Raw genomic sequence first — 17,806 nt, 5'->3', positions numbered from 1 at the left:
TTTTGGGCGGAAACACGAGCACATTGCTTGATCGGGCATTGGGTTTTGATATTATGGGAAAAAATGGCTCTATATCTAGTGTTGAAGACAGTGACATATAAAGATGGATTAATTTAGTTTCCTCGATTTAATCGAAGAAGCAGGATAACAATGTTTTCTAGTTGTTTGATTATTGGTGACAGCTCTAGTGTGGATTACAATGCTAGGATAGTTATACTATGTAGAAAGACGAATACAGAATAAATTTTGCGGCCATTCTCAGACAATTTTAGTCACACATTTTTTTATCAGTTTTTTACAAAATGAGACGTACAGTAACTTTTTTGATATGCACATCATTTCTCTATAGTCTGATCATAATAAGATTAACTCCAAATTCTACAACCCGTGTGATTCGAATTTAAAAGATACTACTTACAGTCAGCACATCATAAAAAATAGTTACAAACATACATCTTATCGCTGATCGGATGCATATATTCATACATAGATCAGCATTTATACAAAGGGCCAGATATATACCGATCCGAGATGAGGAAACCATAGGTTATGTTGCTGCATTATAACGAGCAAGGACATCAAGAGGGGTGGGCAGGTAGATCACGCCAGGTATCTGCAAGGAGCATCGCCCTATCACGAGAGGATGCTGAAAGTTGCTGGAGAATCACATTCTTCACATGAGCAGCAGCTCTCTCCCCGGCTCGGGTGGCCAGCTCCAAGTACACCACAGCCTTCATCATATCTCCTTCCTAGCATCAGATCAATATGATAACTCAGATATATAGATACCCCCCGCCCCAAATACTTTGATGGATTGAATAATTACGAACTTGTTTGGTTACGTAACCCTTCAAACACTCAATCTTGTTGTGTACTGTAAATTTGATTAATCACACAAAATAAACGCCCACCTCATAGTAGAGTCTAGTCCTTGTTTCATGAAGAGCAATGGATTGTCACAAAAAATTAGCAGAACTACAAGAAGAAGTTTGTGATACTTACTGAAAAGAGACCCAGTCCGTGCTCGAACTGAGCTTTGCTGTGGCCATGATCAGCAGCTCTCTTCATCCATTTTCTAGCCAATCGGTGGGACTGCACCAAACCTTCGCCCATCAAGTAGCAAAGAGATGTATTGTACATTGCACGCACGTATCCCCCTTCCGCTGCTCTTAGGTACCAACGAGCCTGTCATAAGTTTTAGAACCAAAGAAAAGAAGACCTCTTACTCTCATAGTAGTCATAAATTTTCTTGCAAGCCAGTTAACTGTAGGTTAGCTACAACCCCAACAAACTATGATAAGCTTAAGATCACATCAGGAAGGTAGAAAATCCCATTATCCCATTTTGGATCAAGAAAAAAAAAAAATTACCTCAATACACGTATAAGATTAGCAGTGACGTTTCTTGAGAGAAAAACGAGAGAAATGTGATACAGCAGTTTGTAGTGACTAAGAATAATTATAAGAGCGTGTCAAAGGTGAAGCAAATAAAAGCTGCGAGATACCGCTTCTGGGAGGCTCCGTCCTACTCCTCGACCTTGGTGCAAACAAAGTGCAAGTTGGTACTGGGCACGAACATGGCCAGCAAAGGAAGCCTGGTATAACCATCCAATTGCCTCCATGGTCTTTGAAGGATAAGCTGCAGCATACATACAACAACAACACACATTTAGAAAAGTAAAAAGATCGTATTCTTTCAGTCCTTTAAAGCAGTCCTTTTTTCTCTGGATAACAGCACACTAGCTTATGCTTCTCCATCCTAAACAGAAGAAATCACGAATTTGATAGCACTAGGTGAATCTCGTACGACCCTGTTTCAAAGTAACAAGACGCAGAAGCTGGGCAGTATAGACCAGAAAAACAAAACCCCATGATTTCAACACACATCATAATATAGTAAGGCTTAAGTCACTTATAAATTACTATTTCATAGTAACACCTAGAAGCATTGTTCTTATGTTCGACATCATCATCTGCCTACTGAATTTACTCATTAGTTCTCCTTATGTTTAAGACTATCATCTCCAATTTGAAATATCTATCCATTTATTCATAGACAAAATCAAACACTAAACTCCTCACACTAACAATACCAAACAGCAATAAAACTATAGTCTCCATCAATTATGCCTGATTTTACCTTGATTAAATCGATTTAGGGTTTCACCATTCCCCAAATTGGATTTATTAATCAATAATTAGGGTTCATTAATTTTCAATTAGAATTTACTAATCACAATTAGCATGATTAAGGTAGATGCACTATGCATATATAATATTATCAATTCAAAATAAATCATAAATAAAAAATTGATACCTTGAAAATAACAAATGGCCAAATTACACTGTCCAGTAGGATCACCGAGCTCCGCCGCCAAACGATACCAAGCAATCCCTTCCTCCTTCTTCCCCATCTCCCAATAGATCAATCCGGCATCCACCATCGCGAGCGTGGAGCCACGTGCGGCCCCTTTGAGGAAGGAATCGAGCGCCTTCCTCGAATTGGCCTTCACCCCTCCCCTCCCGTGCTTGAACCGCTTCCCCCACTTGAGGAACACCATCGCCTCGCGCAACGGCTTCAGCGCGTCCCTCCACGCCCTGCACACTAGCGACGCCGTCTTCAGGCTCGGCAGCGAGAACGACGCCGCGATCCTCGCCAGCACATCGTACGGAAGCGCCGAGAAATCCGACCCCTGCGGCGGATTTGGCGCCGATTTCGGGGCCGAATTGAAGAAGGAGAGGTGCGATTTGGAGGGTTTGGCCAGAATTGGGGATTCCTGGGGTTTCCTGAAAAAGGGAAGCGATGCGAAGTGGTGGTGGCCGTCGGAATTGCACGGCCACGTCATCTGCTTCATCGCTGGGAGCTCAACGGCGGCGAGATAGGCGGCCGACGGCGAGAGGTGGCGATGCAGCTGTGTTCAGACGAGCATAGTGTGTTCATGTGCTGTATGTTTGAGTTGAACGCGAATGCAAATTTTGTTGCAAAATATCTACTCCCTCGGTCCCGAAAATTTATCACCTATTTCATTTTTTGTCTTGTTCCTAAAAATTTATCACCTTTCAATTTTATCATTTTTTATACTGAACCTCATATTCCACTAAATCATTCTCACTCACATTTTATTATAAAATTAATATATAAAAATAAGATTCACATGTCACTAATTTTTTCAATCCACTTTCTATTATATTTCTTAAAATTTGATCAAATAATGACAAATTATGAGAGACAGATGGAATACCAAATTATAGTTCTAATTCTAAATTTCTAATTATAAATAAATACTCTCAAACTACTATAAAAATGGACATACATTAACTAATTTGTCATTTATGAAAAGTCGACTTCGATGACCTATATGAATTGACTAAACATAATCTACTAAGTATTTCGAAATTAATAATTGTGGAAATTATAAATTGGGAATAGATTAGCACTTTCTTTTACGGGTCTTGGTCAAATACAACATATCTTCATATCCAAGTTGAACATAACTTTATTTTAATATCATCAAATCTTCCAACGTGTCACTCACAACTTGTCCTTGCATCTAACATCCAACCATTGAATGTTTCGACCATAGCAGTATTATCTACAACATGAATTTTAAGATCTTACATACGAGTTTCTTCTCATTTGGATTGAGTTTATATATGAATTTAGTTTTTGATGGTTGCTTATTATTTGACACGAGTCATAGGATTGTTTTTATCTTTTGAACAAAGGTTCAAGGTGCCAACTGCCAAATATGTTCTCTACTTCCAACACCTTCTCCATTTTCTTCCTACCTTCGTCCTCTTATTTTTGGGTTCTACTCTTTGCGGGTGTTCCTCTAGTACCGTTTTGATTTTTGGTTAATCAAAGAAAGAAAAATCAGTGCAAATCTTTAGTGGCTCGGTTTTGCAATGGGGAAGTCGGGTTCATGCACGACTCTATCCCAATTATTGGGTTGGTTCTTTTGCCAACTTCAGCACAATTGGTTCAAATCTGATATAATTTCGAGATGAAGAGTGTCATACGTGAGGTCCATGGCAGGTCAAAAGTCCGAATTTGATAGAGATTTACGATATTCGCGGGCTGATGGTGGGGTCAGTGGACCCGTGCAAGCCCACCTCCATATGTCATTGACCGTTTGCTCCTTCACTGCCCCTCTCTTGTATAGATGCCACCTCCCCTTACTGCATAGTTGCACTGCCACCACGCCTCATCCTCCCTCGGGCCGGATCCCCGTGAATTGTGAGCACACGAGCTTCTCTCTAATCAATTCGTTAATTGAAATTTCAGGTAGTTTTGTATGATTGTAATATGTGTAGAAATGAAACATTTGTTTTTAGGCACAGAGATTTTATGTAGTGTTATTTTATGAGTTAATAGAGAAAACATAAAATAAAAGAGATAAAAAGTATAGAGGTACTTGTTTTTATTTTAGATAATATTTCATTTTAAATGTGACTTGTAATGGAACAGAGATTTTATATGCTCATGACATTTTATTTAATTTCCTCAAAAAGTAAAAAGAAAAAGAAAAAAAAACTTTATGATCGTCTTCCCAGCAAAACCCAACTGTAAATTCCATACCCTTGTTTTTAACTTTCCATCTCTACTTTTACTCGTACAAATGACGAAACGTAAAATTACCAGTTCCAGAAAGTCGAAAATGGCGGGATCAGCGTTGGCCATAAACACCACCAACAAGGAGAGTGAAAACCACGCATGCGACGAATGGCAGATCGAATACGCGCGTTTCGTCAACTGCAGCTCTTCCGCTTTTAACAGCACTCATCCTTCTCTGGTGCCGGTTCCGAAGAGTCGCCTCCGCGGCGCCTGGATTTCCTCGTCCATCTCCGCCTCCGTGAAGCTTATCTACGAGAGAACCTCTTCCGGAACGGATGATGCGGTTCTCGTCCTCTCTCTCCAGTCGAAAACCCTTGTAAGCTTGAAAATCAGCTCATCGTGTTTAATTTCTAGTGAAAATTCACCGGTTGCGTATATCGATATGTTTTAACTACTGATTGTTGGTTGTTGTGCTCGAATCAGCTCGATCTGGTTCCTATTTTATCTCTGTTTGTTGAATCGTGCTGTAATCAGACTAATCGAGCATTTGCAGTTTAAAGTAGTCGTATATGTTCGCAGATATAGCAGGTTATCATGTTGTGAAGGTAAATCTGTCGTTTGTGAGTAGAGAGATCGTGCATTTCTTCATTAATGTAGTTCGATGCTGAAGTAATAGGAAATCATGCGTTATTTGCCGAACTAGATGCGTTGAAGCGTTGGTCCTGTTTGAGAATATGTCGTTTAATCGGTTCCTGTTACTTCTAAATGCTTAGTGTTCATTCCGAATATGAATTTACAGGAGGTGCATTACATCTCGAAGATGTATTTCTCATGGCCTCAAATATCATGTGTGTCGGGGGTTCCAGCCAGGGGAAGCAGGGCTGTTTTTTTGAGCTATAAAGACGGTGCTGGCCAGGCAAGCAACAGAAACTTTTGTTAACCTCATTATCCTTATTTTCTGATTTGAATCACTGAGTCAAACAGGAAGCGCATGCGGATGACAATTTGAGAGGAATAGGATTTCCTCTGACAGTGGAGTATTGTTGATAACTGGATTACTAACCGAAACAGGCCACATTGTTTTTTGAAGTTTCGAAATGATTATCAGTGTTGATTTTTAATCATGTGTATAGGGTTCATAATTTAGGAAGGCTATGCTTCCATTTATGGATCATTGTTCGGATGTAACAGCATAATATCCGCACAGAGAATATCACTATGTGCATGATTGTCATAGAGAAGACTAGCTTCAGGCTATGCAATTATGCATAACTAGCTCAGTTATCTGAGTGAGCATTTATATAGTGCATCTGAGAATTATTCATATAAGATTCTATTTAGTGTCAGTCTAAACTTATTTTCCATAATAAACCTGACTGCAGATTATTTTATGAGTGCCTTTAGACATCATTAAACTGGAATTTTGCATTTCTCTGCAGATGCAGAAATTTGCCTTGCGGTTTTCAGATATCTGTGAAGCAGAAAAATTCATGACAGTTGTTAAGGTGCTTACTTGCCATGATCTTACAATCAAAATTTATTCAGTTATTTTATCTATTGCATCAAGCAAAGGAGAGACTTCATTTTATTATTAATATCCATCCAGGAAATCTTGGGATATGGAAGTCGTCCACTTCTTCAATGCCCTGAATTGAACTCTGAAATGTCATCTCAAGCTGAGGCCATCTCTTACGCTCTTATACCCAAGTAAGTAGTATCACATGATTTTGTTACCTTTTCGATGTTTCTGTGAACGGAGATGAAATTAGAACCCAATGATGAAAAGGAGACATAAAAATTATGTTGATATATTTACAGCTGCGCTGGTGAGCTGATGTACACAGATTCATTCGATGAAGCACCAAAGATGGAGCCTGTTTTCCGTCCAGGTCAGAGTACCCAACTGATGCTTACAAGCAGTGCATTTGAAGCAACTCAAGATTCAAAGACACTTGAAGGTGTAAAGCCTGAGGCTGTATATCCTCCAAGTTTCGCACAGTTGGTCAATAGCTGCCGCCCTGCAGTTACTAAAGATTCTTTGCCCTCATCTGTCATCACTGATCACCTACGTGCAGCAATAAAGACAGGATCTGGAGAACTAAGCACTGAATTTGTGGTAAAGCCTTGATTCAAACCCACAATTCTCGTTTTCAAATCGCCTCTGTTCACTAATTTTAGTTCATTCACTTCCATGCAGCAATATCTGGAAGGAACTCCTTTCAAAGGTAACCAAATAATTCTCTCGCCTCTTAACTGACTTACTATTGCTATATTCACTAACAAGTAATCAAATTGATTCATTTTCTTCAATATTTCAGAGCTGCTGGCGACAGTAGAGCATGTCATTAGCCAGTTAGGAGATGACGTGGTGATGTAAGTTGAAATATTTCGATACTGCAAACTAGGTTTGTAATGAATAGAATTTCAGTGTTTTCAATCAGAATTCAGCTTCAATAAGAACTCCCTTATCTTTAGCATTTTGATGGATCTTGCATGCATTAATAAATGAGAGAGAATTCCGGAATCGTACTCAGGAAAAATAGATGCAAAACCAATCCAATATCCTAGTTTACTGCCCTGCACTGCTTCCTGACCTCTCCTTGATCTCCCACGAGCACCTCCGTCTCCCCAAGCCTCTTCATCGCATTGGTGAACTTCGCAATCCACACAGCCTGATCGTTTACAAACTTCTTCATCACAGCGTTCCCCCGTGGATCCTTCGCCAGATTGTGATCCGACTCGATCAACGCCTTGTTGGTTAGCAGCTCCTTGTAGAAGCGCGAGTCCATCTTGTGGTGAGAGTAGGGATCGAATGGCACATCCTGGTCCTCGCTCTGGCAGACTGTCATTGTCTGCATCTTGAGCCAGTACCCTCTGTCGATGTCCTTCGCCTTCTGCTTGTTGTGGAACCTCCCTGCGACGACGCTGCAGTGGGCGCTGCCGATGGAGTGCGCGCCCATAAGGACAATCAGCTCCTCCAGCGTCATCCCCTTCCTCTGGAAGAGGCGGATGTTGTCCTCGGCTGTGGCGTCCGGGAGTGGGAGGTTGCCCTCGACGTTCGCAGCCAGGGAGGCACGCGCGTCGCGTCGCCCAGCCTCAACGGCGTAGGTGGGCACGCCCGAGTAGACAAGGGAATCGCGGGTGGCGAATGCGAGTAAGTCTGCGCAGGAGACCACCCCTGGGCACGCCTTCTCGAGCTGGGTCTTTATATCATCAATGACTTCATAGCCCCGCACAAGCGGCCCGTTGTGCCGTGCCTTTTTCTCCACCTCCTCGCCCGTCGGTGTCCTGTCGAGGAGAAGTGAAGCGTCGCACCCCTGCATGCAATCGTTAGTTAGTAACACACGAGAGTATAGCATGATACTATAATATACTCCTATTTAGAAAAACTTTGCGAAATGATTTCGAAGTAGTTAGGGAGCAATTCTGCCGAATTTTTGAAAGCTAACTAGATAATTTTGAAATTAATTTACTAGCTAATATCTCCACTATCATTATGGTTATATCGAAATTTATTTTTTAAAGAAATTTTAGCATGTAAATACAAAACGACTGAAATAGAAGGTCTCACCGGTGACGTAGCAGTCATGGAAAAAGAGGCGAACAAAAGCAGCAGCATAGGTTGGATCAATTTGAAAATGTTTGTGAATGGTCTGATTCACAATCTTCTCAGCCTCAGGACAACTCTGCTCGTAAAACATATCTCGCAGCCCTCCTCGCACGGGCATATTCTCGGTGTCTTGCACAGGTTTGGGCTAGGGTACTTGCACAGGTTCGAAGTTGGGATCTTGCACAGGGATCACATGATCGGCCTGCTGCTCGCTGGTAAAAGGGTTCAATAAATCAACAAAACCGTCTCCATTATGATGCTCCTCTGGAACTTCGTAAACTCGATGCTCCACAGGAAGATGTCTAAAGCCGCGGGCCGGCAAGAATATCCTGGTGAAATCAAGGAAATATCCGGATGCCAGCATTGCATAGGAAAGGAATGCTAGTCTGAGGATTCCTATTCTGGATGCCATCATTTTGTCAAATTAACTCTTTTCCCTATAACTTTTTTGGGTCATATAAATGGTGAATTTGTGAGGCATAAGTGTGTTCTGCTTGGTTCATGAGTATATATAAGTAGGTCATGAGGCTGAGAGGGATTTCAGGCTTTGGAAACGGATGGAACCTCAAAATGCTTCAGATTTTTTCCAGTTATTTACAAATGTAACGCCTTCTTTATATACTATGTGATTTAGTTGGCCACACTAGCTTCAACTGAGAGTAATTGATTTTGTTGGATTTTGCCATTTTGGAGTGAATTTAGCTGCCTACGATCTTCAACATTCTTGTTTACTGGTATAACATCCTTAAACGAAGCATTAATTTATTTTTATATTTATCTAATTTTTCCAAAAAAAGAAGCAATATCTACTTGGCATAAGAAATAATATGAATAAAATGTATGTAATAATAATTTAGTCTTGTACTACTTACTAAATAATAAGTCTAGTGCATTCATAAATAAGTAACACACTAATATTGTGTATGATAATAAATACGAAACTGAATTAAAGTATGTAGAGCAATTGTAGAAAGTTCAGAATTTTAATAATAGGACAAATTAGGATTCTATAGTAGTGAGTTTAGTGCACAATTGATACACATCTATCTATACTGTATATAAAAGGGGAGTTTTGAAGAAATTTACAAGATTGCCATTTAATTTAAAAAATTATGTTAAATTAAATATATACTATAATTTAAAGGCTATTAAACAAGTGATTAATGGAGTGAGTGAGTTGGTTTTACGTGGGATTAAGGAGTGGGAGGTTACAATATTTTTACTATGTCATTTAATAATACTGAGATACGTGGGAGTAAGGAATGAGAGGTTACGATACTTTTACTATGTCATTTAATAACACTGAGAAATTGCAACAATATTGGCGTCGCTCAAATCGTCGCGGCGGCATCTTGGTCAAACAACCATGGCGCGCCGGCTCCCACCCCAGCGGCTACGGCTGTTGACGCAGCCGTGGCCGCCGCTGCTGCAGCACCGGTTGAGACAGGTGCTGCGAATGGGGTCCTTCCTGTGAAGGATCCATGCTGTGACGGCAAAAACGTCCAAATTGACGATTCTCCTAAGCATATATACGCTTATTTTTAAATTTGGATGGCAGCGTTGCGATTCATGCTGGTATGTTTGTACTAAATTTTTCCGGATCTGAAACTCGGATTTGTGCATTTGTGGTCAATTTATATTCTATCTAGCTCAGCTGTTGGATAAAGTGATTTTAATTGTTTGCAGTCCGAAGTGAAAGTGCAAGATAACAATACAAGTGTCTTAGTTTCTTTTTGTTTTTCCCCTTCTAATTGATGGTTTTGTTCACTTAGTAAGTTTTGTAGTTTTAGGTAAGGCGGACGTCTTTAAAGATGAGTGACGAATTTTGAAGAATTGAAGGATTTAGTTTATAATGAAGAGATTGATTTTAATTTTAAAGTTAATGTAGCTTATAAAGAAGTTTTAAAAATGATGAGTAATTATCTATTATGTTTAATTCTTTATTGTGATAGATTTTTATCTTTCTATTCCTTGATTTAACGTTTAAACATTATATTATGTGATTTGTTTCAAATTTATTATGCTTCAATGTTGATTTGTATAGATTTTTTATTCTCATATAACTAAAATTGTTACCCATATTGTTCATTGCTAATATTAATTCTAATTTTATTAATTAATTTTAAATTAAAAATTAATATTTTAAAAATATATTAATATGCGCATAGCATAAGCATGATACTAGTATTCATTAAAAAAAAACTTGCATCCCACGGTTGAAGATGAAGGCAAACTAGAATATTCAAAGATCTCTGGATAAAGGAGGGCTAGGGATGGAGGCATATTCATCAACACTGTTTCTTTGCTCTTAGTGGTGGTAGAGATTTGCAAATGAACAGAAACCACTTTGGAAGGAAATTGTCAAATCCATTCATTTTATCACTAATTCTGGAAGTCCCCAAATGATGAGACAGGAACCAAAGAAGTATATGGGGTCAGATCATAAACTTCGAGTGCTTCATATAAGAGTACAAAAAGTAGCAAGAAAAGATATTCTACTGAAAGTGGGAAATGTGGTCCAAACAAAATTTTGGTTTGGTGAGTGGATCGGCGAGGAATGTCTGAAGGATTTATTTCCTAGATTATTAATACTTTCAACACAAAAGAAGATCAAATTAAGGAAGGGAATGAAACAATGGAGAGTGGGGATGGGCCCTTCATTGTAGAAGGAATCTCTTTGCTTGGGAAGATGAATCGCTTGGAAACCTCCTTGCAGATGTGAATCACATGAGCTTGAAGGTAAACACGAGAGATGTGAGAGTGTGGTCCAACGACAAGTCAAATTCCTTCTCGGTCTCTAACTTTGTTTTGCAGGTTACCAAGCTTATGGAGAGGGTGAATCATTCGAGTGAGCTGGGGTGACTTGCTTGAAGGATCCTCACCCTTGCAAGGGCACAACTTCATTTGTGATTCATCCTTCGAGGAAGACTCAATACCAGGGAAAGATTTTTCGGATTTAGAGCTAATGGATGATCGATGTGCTTTATGCGAGGATGAAGTGGATACCATTAAGCACGCATCTTTTCTTTTGTTGCAAGTCCACTAGCATCTCCTGCCTACCTAAGGAACCGAGAACGTACTTTCTTTCTTGGATGGGAGATCCTTTTCGACAGTTTGATAAGAAAATATGGATGTCCATATTCTATGTCTTCAAACGGTCCATTTTGCCGATTTTTAGGTTGATGTATAACAAAAATATTATTTAAATATTCAATTTGGTATTTACTCTTTATTTGTTAGACCACAATTTGAGTATCTTGGATCCGTCACTGTTTCACTTCATTAAGTTTTATTGCAAATCTACTGAATGTCTCATAGGTGGTTGACGTAGACTTAAATGAGAAATAAGTAAAGTAAAATAGAAGGAGAAAATGTGAGTAGAGTGTGAGAAAGAAAGAAGAAAAAATAGATTCGATTTTTTTTGACATATATGATACTACTACTAAAATTATTTTTTTATGGACATAGATGATACTCCTAATAAACATACATTCTATTTACTCAATGAACTTATCTGAAAGTATTCATATCATTTTCCAAAAACTGAATCTAATTGAGACTTTAAAAAGGTTTTTCCTACGTCCCACAGAATATACACTTTCTCTTTTAGTCCGTTGCATAAGAATATGCACTTTTTAATTTGAATTTTTTTTTCACTCTAATGAGGTGGGACATATTCTCCATTAACAATATTTTAATTATTTTTTTTTCTCTACATCACTCTTATTTTACTATTTTTGCATTAAAACTCATGCCGAATCTAAAGTTTATATTTTTTGCATTTATGGTAGTGAAAGATCTATATCAATTGCTACGTGGGCCTTCTAATAATACAGAATGTAGATGGGCAAAGCCCATATTAATTGGGCCATCAACTGCAGTTGAATCTGATTTGCAATTGGAAATATTTTACTACCTTCTCATTTTTTAGCTGAATTTTAATGGAAAAGCAGAAGAAGATCGAACTTAATATTCTCCCAAATCTCTCTCACACACACTCCGACAGCAATGACACGGCCATTTCACCCCTCAATTTCCACCTAGTTACGGGATCAGCACCGGATCTCGCCGCCATTGATTCCAGCAGCTCGTGATCTGCGACTCTTTTTATGTAATTGGACCGGAGGAAATTGAGTGGAATCCCCAGAAATCGACTGATTCACCGCAGAAATGGCGGGAGCAGCATCGGCGCTGTTCCTACTGGACATTAAGGGTAGGGTTCTGGTCTGGCGGGACTACCGCGGCGACGTCTCCGCCTCCCAGGCCGAACGCTTCTTCGCTAAGCTCATGGAGAAAGAGGTGAGATTTCTATGTGATTCGTGATTGGATTGGTTGTGCTTGTCACTTAAAATGTTTGAAATGGTCTATTCGCTTCGTGGTTGAAGCTGTAGTGAGATGAATCAGGTTCAATTTGGCCAATCGTGAGCTTGATCTGATGTTTCGTGCTTATAATTGATTTCATTTGATGATATTAATGTTCTGTTCTGGTGAGGCTGGATAGGTTTTGGTGTGTGATTGGGTGACTTAGTGAATTTAGCTATATGCGGATTTGATGATGAGAACGTGGACCTTGGGTTTAATTGGCTTTGGTTGGCAGTTGTTTGATGTAACAGAATCTTCTGTGTTTTCTGATTTTGCTTTTCAGAGAGGCAAACTAATTGGATTGGAAAATAATGATTATGAAGAGGATAATCAGTTCAGATTTCATTTCTGATATTGCTTCGTCTTGTAGTAACTTAGATGTGATTGGAATTGGAGGTTCCTAGTTGATGGCGCAGACTTTAGTCCAAGGGGTCGAACTGTCTGTAATTGTTATGAAGGGCCTTCTTCTGTTACTTTGGTTGTAAAATGGGGGTGCTTTTTATTTTTTATCATTAGGTGCCATTTTTCTGTACAATTGCTTCATGGCTAGTGGATTTATGCGAGACGTTGATTAATTGGTAATATTGCAAATGTTTTTCTGTTTTATTTTTGACTATCTTTAATTTATTTGTTTACTTAATTTGTTTGTACGAGTTAGCAGTTAATGACTGAGGATTTGTACATAAAGTGAACTAGGTGGTTAATATGTTTCTTAATTTTTAATGTTATAGGGTGATCCAGAGACTCAGGATCCTGTTGTTTACGATAATGGTGTGACATACATGTTTATACAACACAACAATGTATATCTCATGACTGCATCTCGGCAGAACTGCAATGCTGCTAGCCTTCTTTTATTCCTACACAGAGTAGTTGATGTAAGCGTTATTGGTAATCAAAGTCCCATTCTTTATTGATATATGGTCTATAACCCAGTCATTGTATCTGTTAACTTCAACAATTATATTTGCCTTAACAGGTCTTCAAGCACTACTTTGAAGAATTAGAAGAGGAATCACTTAGAGATAATTTTGTTGTAGTGGTATGAAAAGTTCATTGTTCTTTCCTTTTAAAATATATACCACAATCTCGACGGAAGAATTCAACAACTTTTATCTGATATTTCTAGTATGAGCTACTGGATGAAATTATGGATTTTGGCTACCCGCAATACACTGAAGCCAAAATTCTGAGCGAGTTCATAAAGACTGATGCTTACAGGATGGAAGTGGCACAGAGGCCTCCGATGGCCGTCACAAATGCAGTGTCATGGCGCAGCGAAGGGATACGCTACAAAAAGAATGAAGTGAGTTTTCCACTTTTCCTCGAATAACCTGTAATCTTTTGAAATCCAGATTATATAGGCTTTTGTTTGTTGTGCAGGTCTTTCTCGATGTTGTGGAGAGTGTCAATATACTAGTCAATAGTAATGGGCAAATAATTCGGTCAGATGTCGTTGGGGCACTAAAGATGCGAACATATTTGAGGTTAGTTCTCGCTCTTATGATATTTATGTATTCCCTGCTCTTATTTCATGCAGAACGATATGATATTAGCTGTTGCCTTTCATGGACTAGAATAACATGCATTATGATCAAGAAAACCTCATACTCCATCTGACCCCGAAAAGTATGAACTATTTCCTTATTAGTCCGTCCCTGACAAGTATGACCTTTCTAATTTTGGATTATGTAAACAACACATTGCCCTCATTTTATTTACAACTTATACCATTACACTGCACTACTAATGATGTGTAAACCACTCTCCACCAACACTACTTACACTACCCTTTCTCTCTCTCTCTCTCTCTTACTTTACCAATTATACATTAATACCCGTGCCGAACCAAATGTTCATATTTTTCAGGGATAGAGTGAGTATAACATTTTCAAAGCCTAATTTAGCATCTTCAATTTGTATACTTGAAATAATTAAGTTTCAAGGAATGTATACTTTTCATATACCGATAACTATTCTGTCAGTGTGTTCAAACACATAAGTCACTTTATAATTGTTTTTAATTTGTTACTCCACCTTTGTTTATGCTAATTTATATTACCAGTTGATGCCCTTTACGTGGATTTTCATTGCTATCAAATTAATATAAGTTGATAACCAGTTGTAAAACTGTATCAATTGCAGTGGTATGCCCGAGTGTAAGCTTGGACTAAATGACAGAGTTTTTCTTGAGGCTCAAGGGCGAGCTACCAAGGGAAAAGCCATTGATCTTGATGACATCAAGTTTCATCAGTATGTTATTTAACCTTGTCATGTTGCCTCTATATGATTTCTTTTGATTGTTAGGTAACAAATTGTAAATGATGCACATGTTTGCCCATGTTACTCACTTTGCTTCATTGGTCTTACGTGTTCTGGCTTCTCGATGTTTATTCAGGTGTGTGCGCTTGGCTCGGTTCGAGAACGACAGAACCATATCCTTCATACCTCCTGATGGGTCGTTTGATCTTATGACTTACAGGCTCAGCACTCAGGTTGGTTTTTCAAATTGGGACTGAGATCCATACCCCTTTGAGATAGCTACTTGGTGGCTTCTCCAATTAAGAGTAGAATATACCCTTTGAGTGTGAATTTTCATACGCAATTATTAATCATAAGCAAAAAAAAACGGAATATTGGAAATTTTCAAGGATGGCGCAATAATCAATTTCTTGTCTGCTGGATTTTTGGACTAAATTGTAACAATTTTCTGATGCAGTGATATTATCTCTATCTTATGTTTATTAATGATTCAAAGAACTTATTTTTTATTCCAGGTAAAGCCTCTAATATGGGTTGAGGCTCAGGTAGAAAGGCACTCTAGGAGCCGTATAGAATTTATGGTAAAAGCCAGGAGCCAGTTCAAGGAGCGTAGGTATAGTACCTGCATCTGTTGTAAAATTAATGTTATTTCCTTTCCTATCCATCTTGCCTTGTTTTATGAATGTCAAATTCATCACTAACGTGATTTTTGATTTCAGCACCGCAACTAATGTTGAAATTGAGTTACCGGTTCCGCCTGATGCCACTAATCCAAATGTTCGTACTTCAATGGGATCTGCTACTTATGCTCCAGAAAACGATTCACTAATTTGGAAAATAAAATCTTTTCCAGGTGGCAAGGTTGGATATTTATTTGGAGTTCGACTCAGATTTTCTTCTGTTTTTCTGCTCCTGATGATGGTCTATGGTGTTTGGACTTAATTTGCTTGCCATTGTTCTAGTTGTTGATGTCGATGTTTATGTTTTCTGTGTCTTCAGGAATACATGTTGAGAGCAGAGTTTAGGCTTCCCAGTATCACATCAGAGGAAGCAGCTCCAGAAAGGAAGGCTCCCATAAGAGTGAAGTTTGAAATACCATATTTCACTGTTTCAGGAATACAGGTGAGCTGAAATGGCTTGCGTGCAAAAATATTTGTTTATAACTTGAGGGGAAGCACTAGTGTCCTTTCACCCTTAGAGTCACAATATCCTTCCAACCACATGCTGCCATGTGGCAGGTATAAGCAACATAATAACGATATTAAGCAACAAAGGATGACACATAAGAATTACCTCGAATTGCATAAAAGACAGATTATGTTGCATTAAATGCAATTTATTTTGCATTTTATTCTATAATGCAAATAAATTGCATTAATGCAACATAAATAGTCTTTTATGCAATCCGCTCATCTAAGTCATCCACTAAGTTTGTTGCTTAATAACGTTGTTTTGTTGCTTATATATGCCACGTGGCAGCATAGAGTTGGAAGGATGTTGTGATTTTAATTTGAGTTATTTTATCTTTAAATATTCCACATAAACAACAATCACTGCATCCTCATATTACCCTCTGCAAAAGTTGAAAACTATTGTTCTCTTCATAAAAGGATTATAAAAAATTGAGTGTTTGGTTCAATTTTTTGCACCTTATAATTTATCTTGTATTTTTGAAGTTGTAGCACGTCAATATTAGTCTTTATAAATTTACAATTAATTAGCTTTCTTTTTGTTTCTACCATACCCGGATCTTATTTTCCTTTTCATACAAGATTCATATACATAAACATATACTCCCTCCGTCCCGATAAATATGAAACATTTGGTTTCCGGCACGGGATTTTATGCAGTGTTGTTTTGTGAGTTGATGAAGAGAGAGTAAAGTAGGAGAGAGGGAAAAGTAGAGAGAGTGATGTTTCCATTTTAGGAAACGTTTCATTTTTAGTGGGACAACCCAAAAAGGAAAACGTTGCATTTCTAATGGGACAGAGGGAGTATTTTGCTCCTGCACTAACCAAAACACACTTAGAGGCCTTGTACTAGCATTCCCAAGTTCAACTGTAGCTCTTTAAGCTAATTGTAAAAATTCCATAATGAACAAGTTAAAAGCTTCATTTCAAGTAAACCAGATGAATCAATGCATACCTGATAGGCATTGCTCTTTTTGAAACTCATGGAGTTGAATACTTCATTTAATGATTTACTAGGTTTTACAGTATGTTGGTGTTTATTACTGCCATAAGTGTTGGTGTTTATTACTGCCATAAGCATATATGCTGATAAGCTATACCTTGAACCCTCGTTTGTAGGTACGTTACTTGAAAATCATCGAAAAGAGTGGGTACCAAGCTCTCCCATGGGTGAGGTATATAACGATGGCTGGTGAATATGAGCTTAGACTTATTTGATTGCTGCCTCTCCACATGGATATATGCCTATCCTGCAACGCTTTGAACTTCACTCATATGGACAGCTATGTGTCTCCAACAAGTGGCCTACAGAAAATCATTCATCATTTGGGAGTTGTTCCATCTTATTGCTGTTTGTATCATGGGAATATTTCGTTAGTGTCACATTGTTCATTTGGTCAACATTTTTTCCCTATCAAAGTGCTAGTTTTGGATTGAAAATACACTAATACTCTCTGTATAGGAGAAGCACTGAATACTAGTAGTACTCAGTTGGTCTTCGTACATTGACATCTCTGGGAAATGGTTAACCTTCGGGGCTGCTTTTAGACCACCATTATCGGCAACCAGGTTTATTGCCATGTGGGTAATTACAATTTTTTTTTTTGAAAAAGAACAATTGAATTATAGTCTCTCTCTTTCTCTAAGACTATGTTTATCATAACCATCCAATCCAACCATCCACTTTTTCAATATTTAACTAATTTATATCTCATCCACATCATCTTTTACATCATCAATATTCATCCGACTCAACCTTGCTATTTTTGATAGTTTATCCATGACATTCCAACCACATGATTATATGTTTATTTCTATATCAATTATC

The 17,806-nt window shown here is 38.3% G+C and overlaps 4 protein-coding genes across 4 annotated transcripts; 2 read left to right on the top strand and 2 right to left on the bottom strand.

Annotated features, from left to right (window-relative positions):
- Nucleotides 1-376: 376 nt before the first annotated feature.
- LOC125223887 (F-box protein At1g70590-like) lies at nucleotides 377-2,971 on the bottom strand. Its single transcript, XM_048127198.1, has 4 exons — nucleotides 2,317-2,971; nucleotides 1,505-1,638; nucleotides 1,003-1,185; nucleotides 377-749 (listed from the first exon to the last, which is right to left on the bottom strand). The coding sequence occupies exons 1-4, from the start codon at nucleotides 2,852-2,854 to the stop codon at nucleotides 579-581; spliced, it is 1,026 nt and encodes a 341-aa protein (XP_047983155.1). The 5' UTR covers nucleotides 2,855-2,971; the 3' UTR covers nucleotides 377-578.
- Nucleotides 2,972-4,522: 1,551 nt separating this feature from the next.
- On the top strand, nucleotides 4,523-7,031 carry LOC125185204 (protein POOR HOMOLOGOUS SYNAPSIS 1). Its single transcript, XM_048081704.1, has 7 exons — nucleotides 4,523-4,930; nucleotides 5,354-5,470; nucleotides 5,994-6,059; nucleotides 6,161-6,261; nucleotides 6,373-6,670; nucleotides 6,752-6,779; nucleotides 6,873-7,031. Exons 1-7 carry the CDS (start codon nucleotides 4,538-4,540, stop codon nucleotides 6,929-6,931), a joined length of 1,062 nt encoding a protein of 353 aa, XP_047937661.1. The 5' UTR covers nucleotides 4,523-4,537; the 3' UTR covers nucleotides 6,932-7,031.
- Nucleotides 7,032-7,118: 87 nt separating this feature from the next.
- Nucleotides 7,119-8,282, bottom strand: LOC125220297 (peroxidase 39-like). The gene is made up of 2 exons (XM_048122457.1): nucleotides 8,100-8,282; nucleotides 7,119-7,871 (listed from the first exon to the last, which is right to left on the bottom strand). The coding sequence occupies exons 1-2, from the start codon at nucleotides 8,280-8,282 to the stop codon at nucleotides 7,119-7,121; spliced, it is 936 nt and encodes a 311-aa protein (XP_047978414.1).
- Nucleotides 8,283-12,102: 3,820 nt separating this feature from the next.
- On the top strand, nucleotides 12,103-17,533 carry LOC125224349 (AP-1 complex subunit mu-2). Its single transcript, XM_048127734.1, has 11 exons — nucleotides 12,103-12,463; nucleotides 13,258-13,404; nucleotides 13,506-13,568; nucleotides 13,656-13,832; nucleotides 13,910-14,013; nucleotides 14,672-14,779; nucleotides 14,925-15,021; nucleotides 15,304-15,401; nucleotides 15,508-15,649; nucleotides 15,788-15,910; nucleotides 17,098-17,533. Exons 1-11 carry the CDS (start codon nucleotides 12,335-12,337, stop codon nucleotides 17,194-17,196), a joined length of 1,287 nt encoding a protein of 428 aa, XP_047983691.1. The 5' UTR covers nucleotides 12,103-12,334; the 3' UTR covers nucleotides 17,197-17,533.
- Nucleotides 17,534-17,806: the final 273 nt, after the last annotated feature.

The sequence above is a fragment of the Salvia hispanica genome, chromosome 4, assembly GCF_023119035.1.
Source record: "Salvia hispanica cultivar TCC Black 2014 chromosome 4, UniMelb_Shisp_WGS_1.0, whole genome shotgun sequence".
Classification (NCBI taxonomy): domain Eukaryota; kingdom Viridiplantae; phylum Streptophyta; class Magnoliopsida; order Lamiales; family Lamiaceae; genus Salvia; species Salvia hispanica.
The sequence above is the reverse complement of the archived record's forward strand: the minus strand, read 5'-3'. Positions and strand labels throughout refer to the sequence as shown.

Excerpts from the sequence above, each read along its gene's own strand:
- LOC125185204 (XM_048081704.1), top strand. The coding sequence starts at position 4,538 with ATGATCGTCTTCCCAGCAAAACCCAACTGTAAATTCCATACCCTTGTT. Across the intron at positions 6,060-6,160 it reads AATTCATGACAGTTGTTAAG|GAAATCTTGGGATATGGAAG; the intron begins GTGCTTACTTGC and ends ATATCCATCCAG. Across the intron at positions 6,780-6,872 it reads GGAAGGAACTCCTTTCAAAG|AGCTGCTGGCGACAGTAGAG; the intron begins GTAACCAAATAA and ends TCAATATTTCAG.
- LOC125223887 (XM_048127198.1), bottom strand. The coding sequence starts at position 2,854 with ATGAAGCAGATGACGTGGCCGTGCAATTCCGACGGCCACCACCACTTC. Across the intron at positions 1,639-2,316 it reads GGCCATTTGTTATTTTCAAG|CTTATCCTTCAAAGACCATG; the intron begins GTATCAATTTTT and ends TGTATGCTGCAG. Across the intron at positions 750-1,002 it reads ACGGACTGGGTCTCTTTTCA|GAAGGAGATATGATGAAGGC; the intron begins GTAAGTATCACA and ends ATCTGATGCTAG.
- LOC125224349 (XM_048127734.1), top strand. The coding sequence starts at position 12,335 with ATGGCGGGAGCAGCATCGGCGCTGTTCCTACTGGACATTAAGGGTAGG. Across the intron at positions 14,014-14,671 it reads AAGATGCGAACATATTTGAG|TGGTATGCCCGAGTGTAAGC; the intron begins GTTAGTTCTCGC and ends TATCAATTGCAG. Across the intron at positions 15,022-15,303 it reads CTTACAGGCTCAGCACTCAG|GTAAAGCCTCTAATATGGGT; the intron begins GTTGGTTTTTCA and ends TTTTTATTCCAG.
- LOC125220297 (XM_048122457.1), bottom strand. The coding sequence starts at position 8,282 with ATGCCCGTGCGAGGAGGGCTGCGAGATATGTTTTACGAGCAGAGTTGT. Across the intron at positions 7,872-8,099 it reads CCTTCTATTTCAGTCGTTTT|GGGTGCGACGCTTCACTTCT; the intron begins GTATTTACATGC and ends GATTGCATGCAG.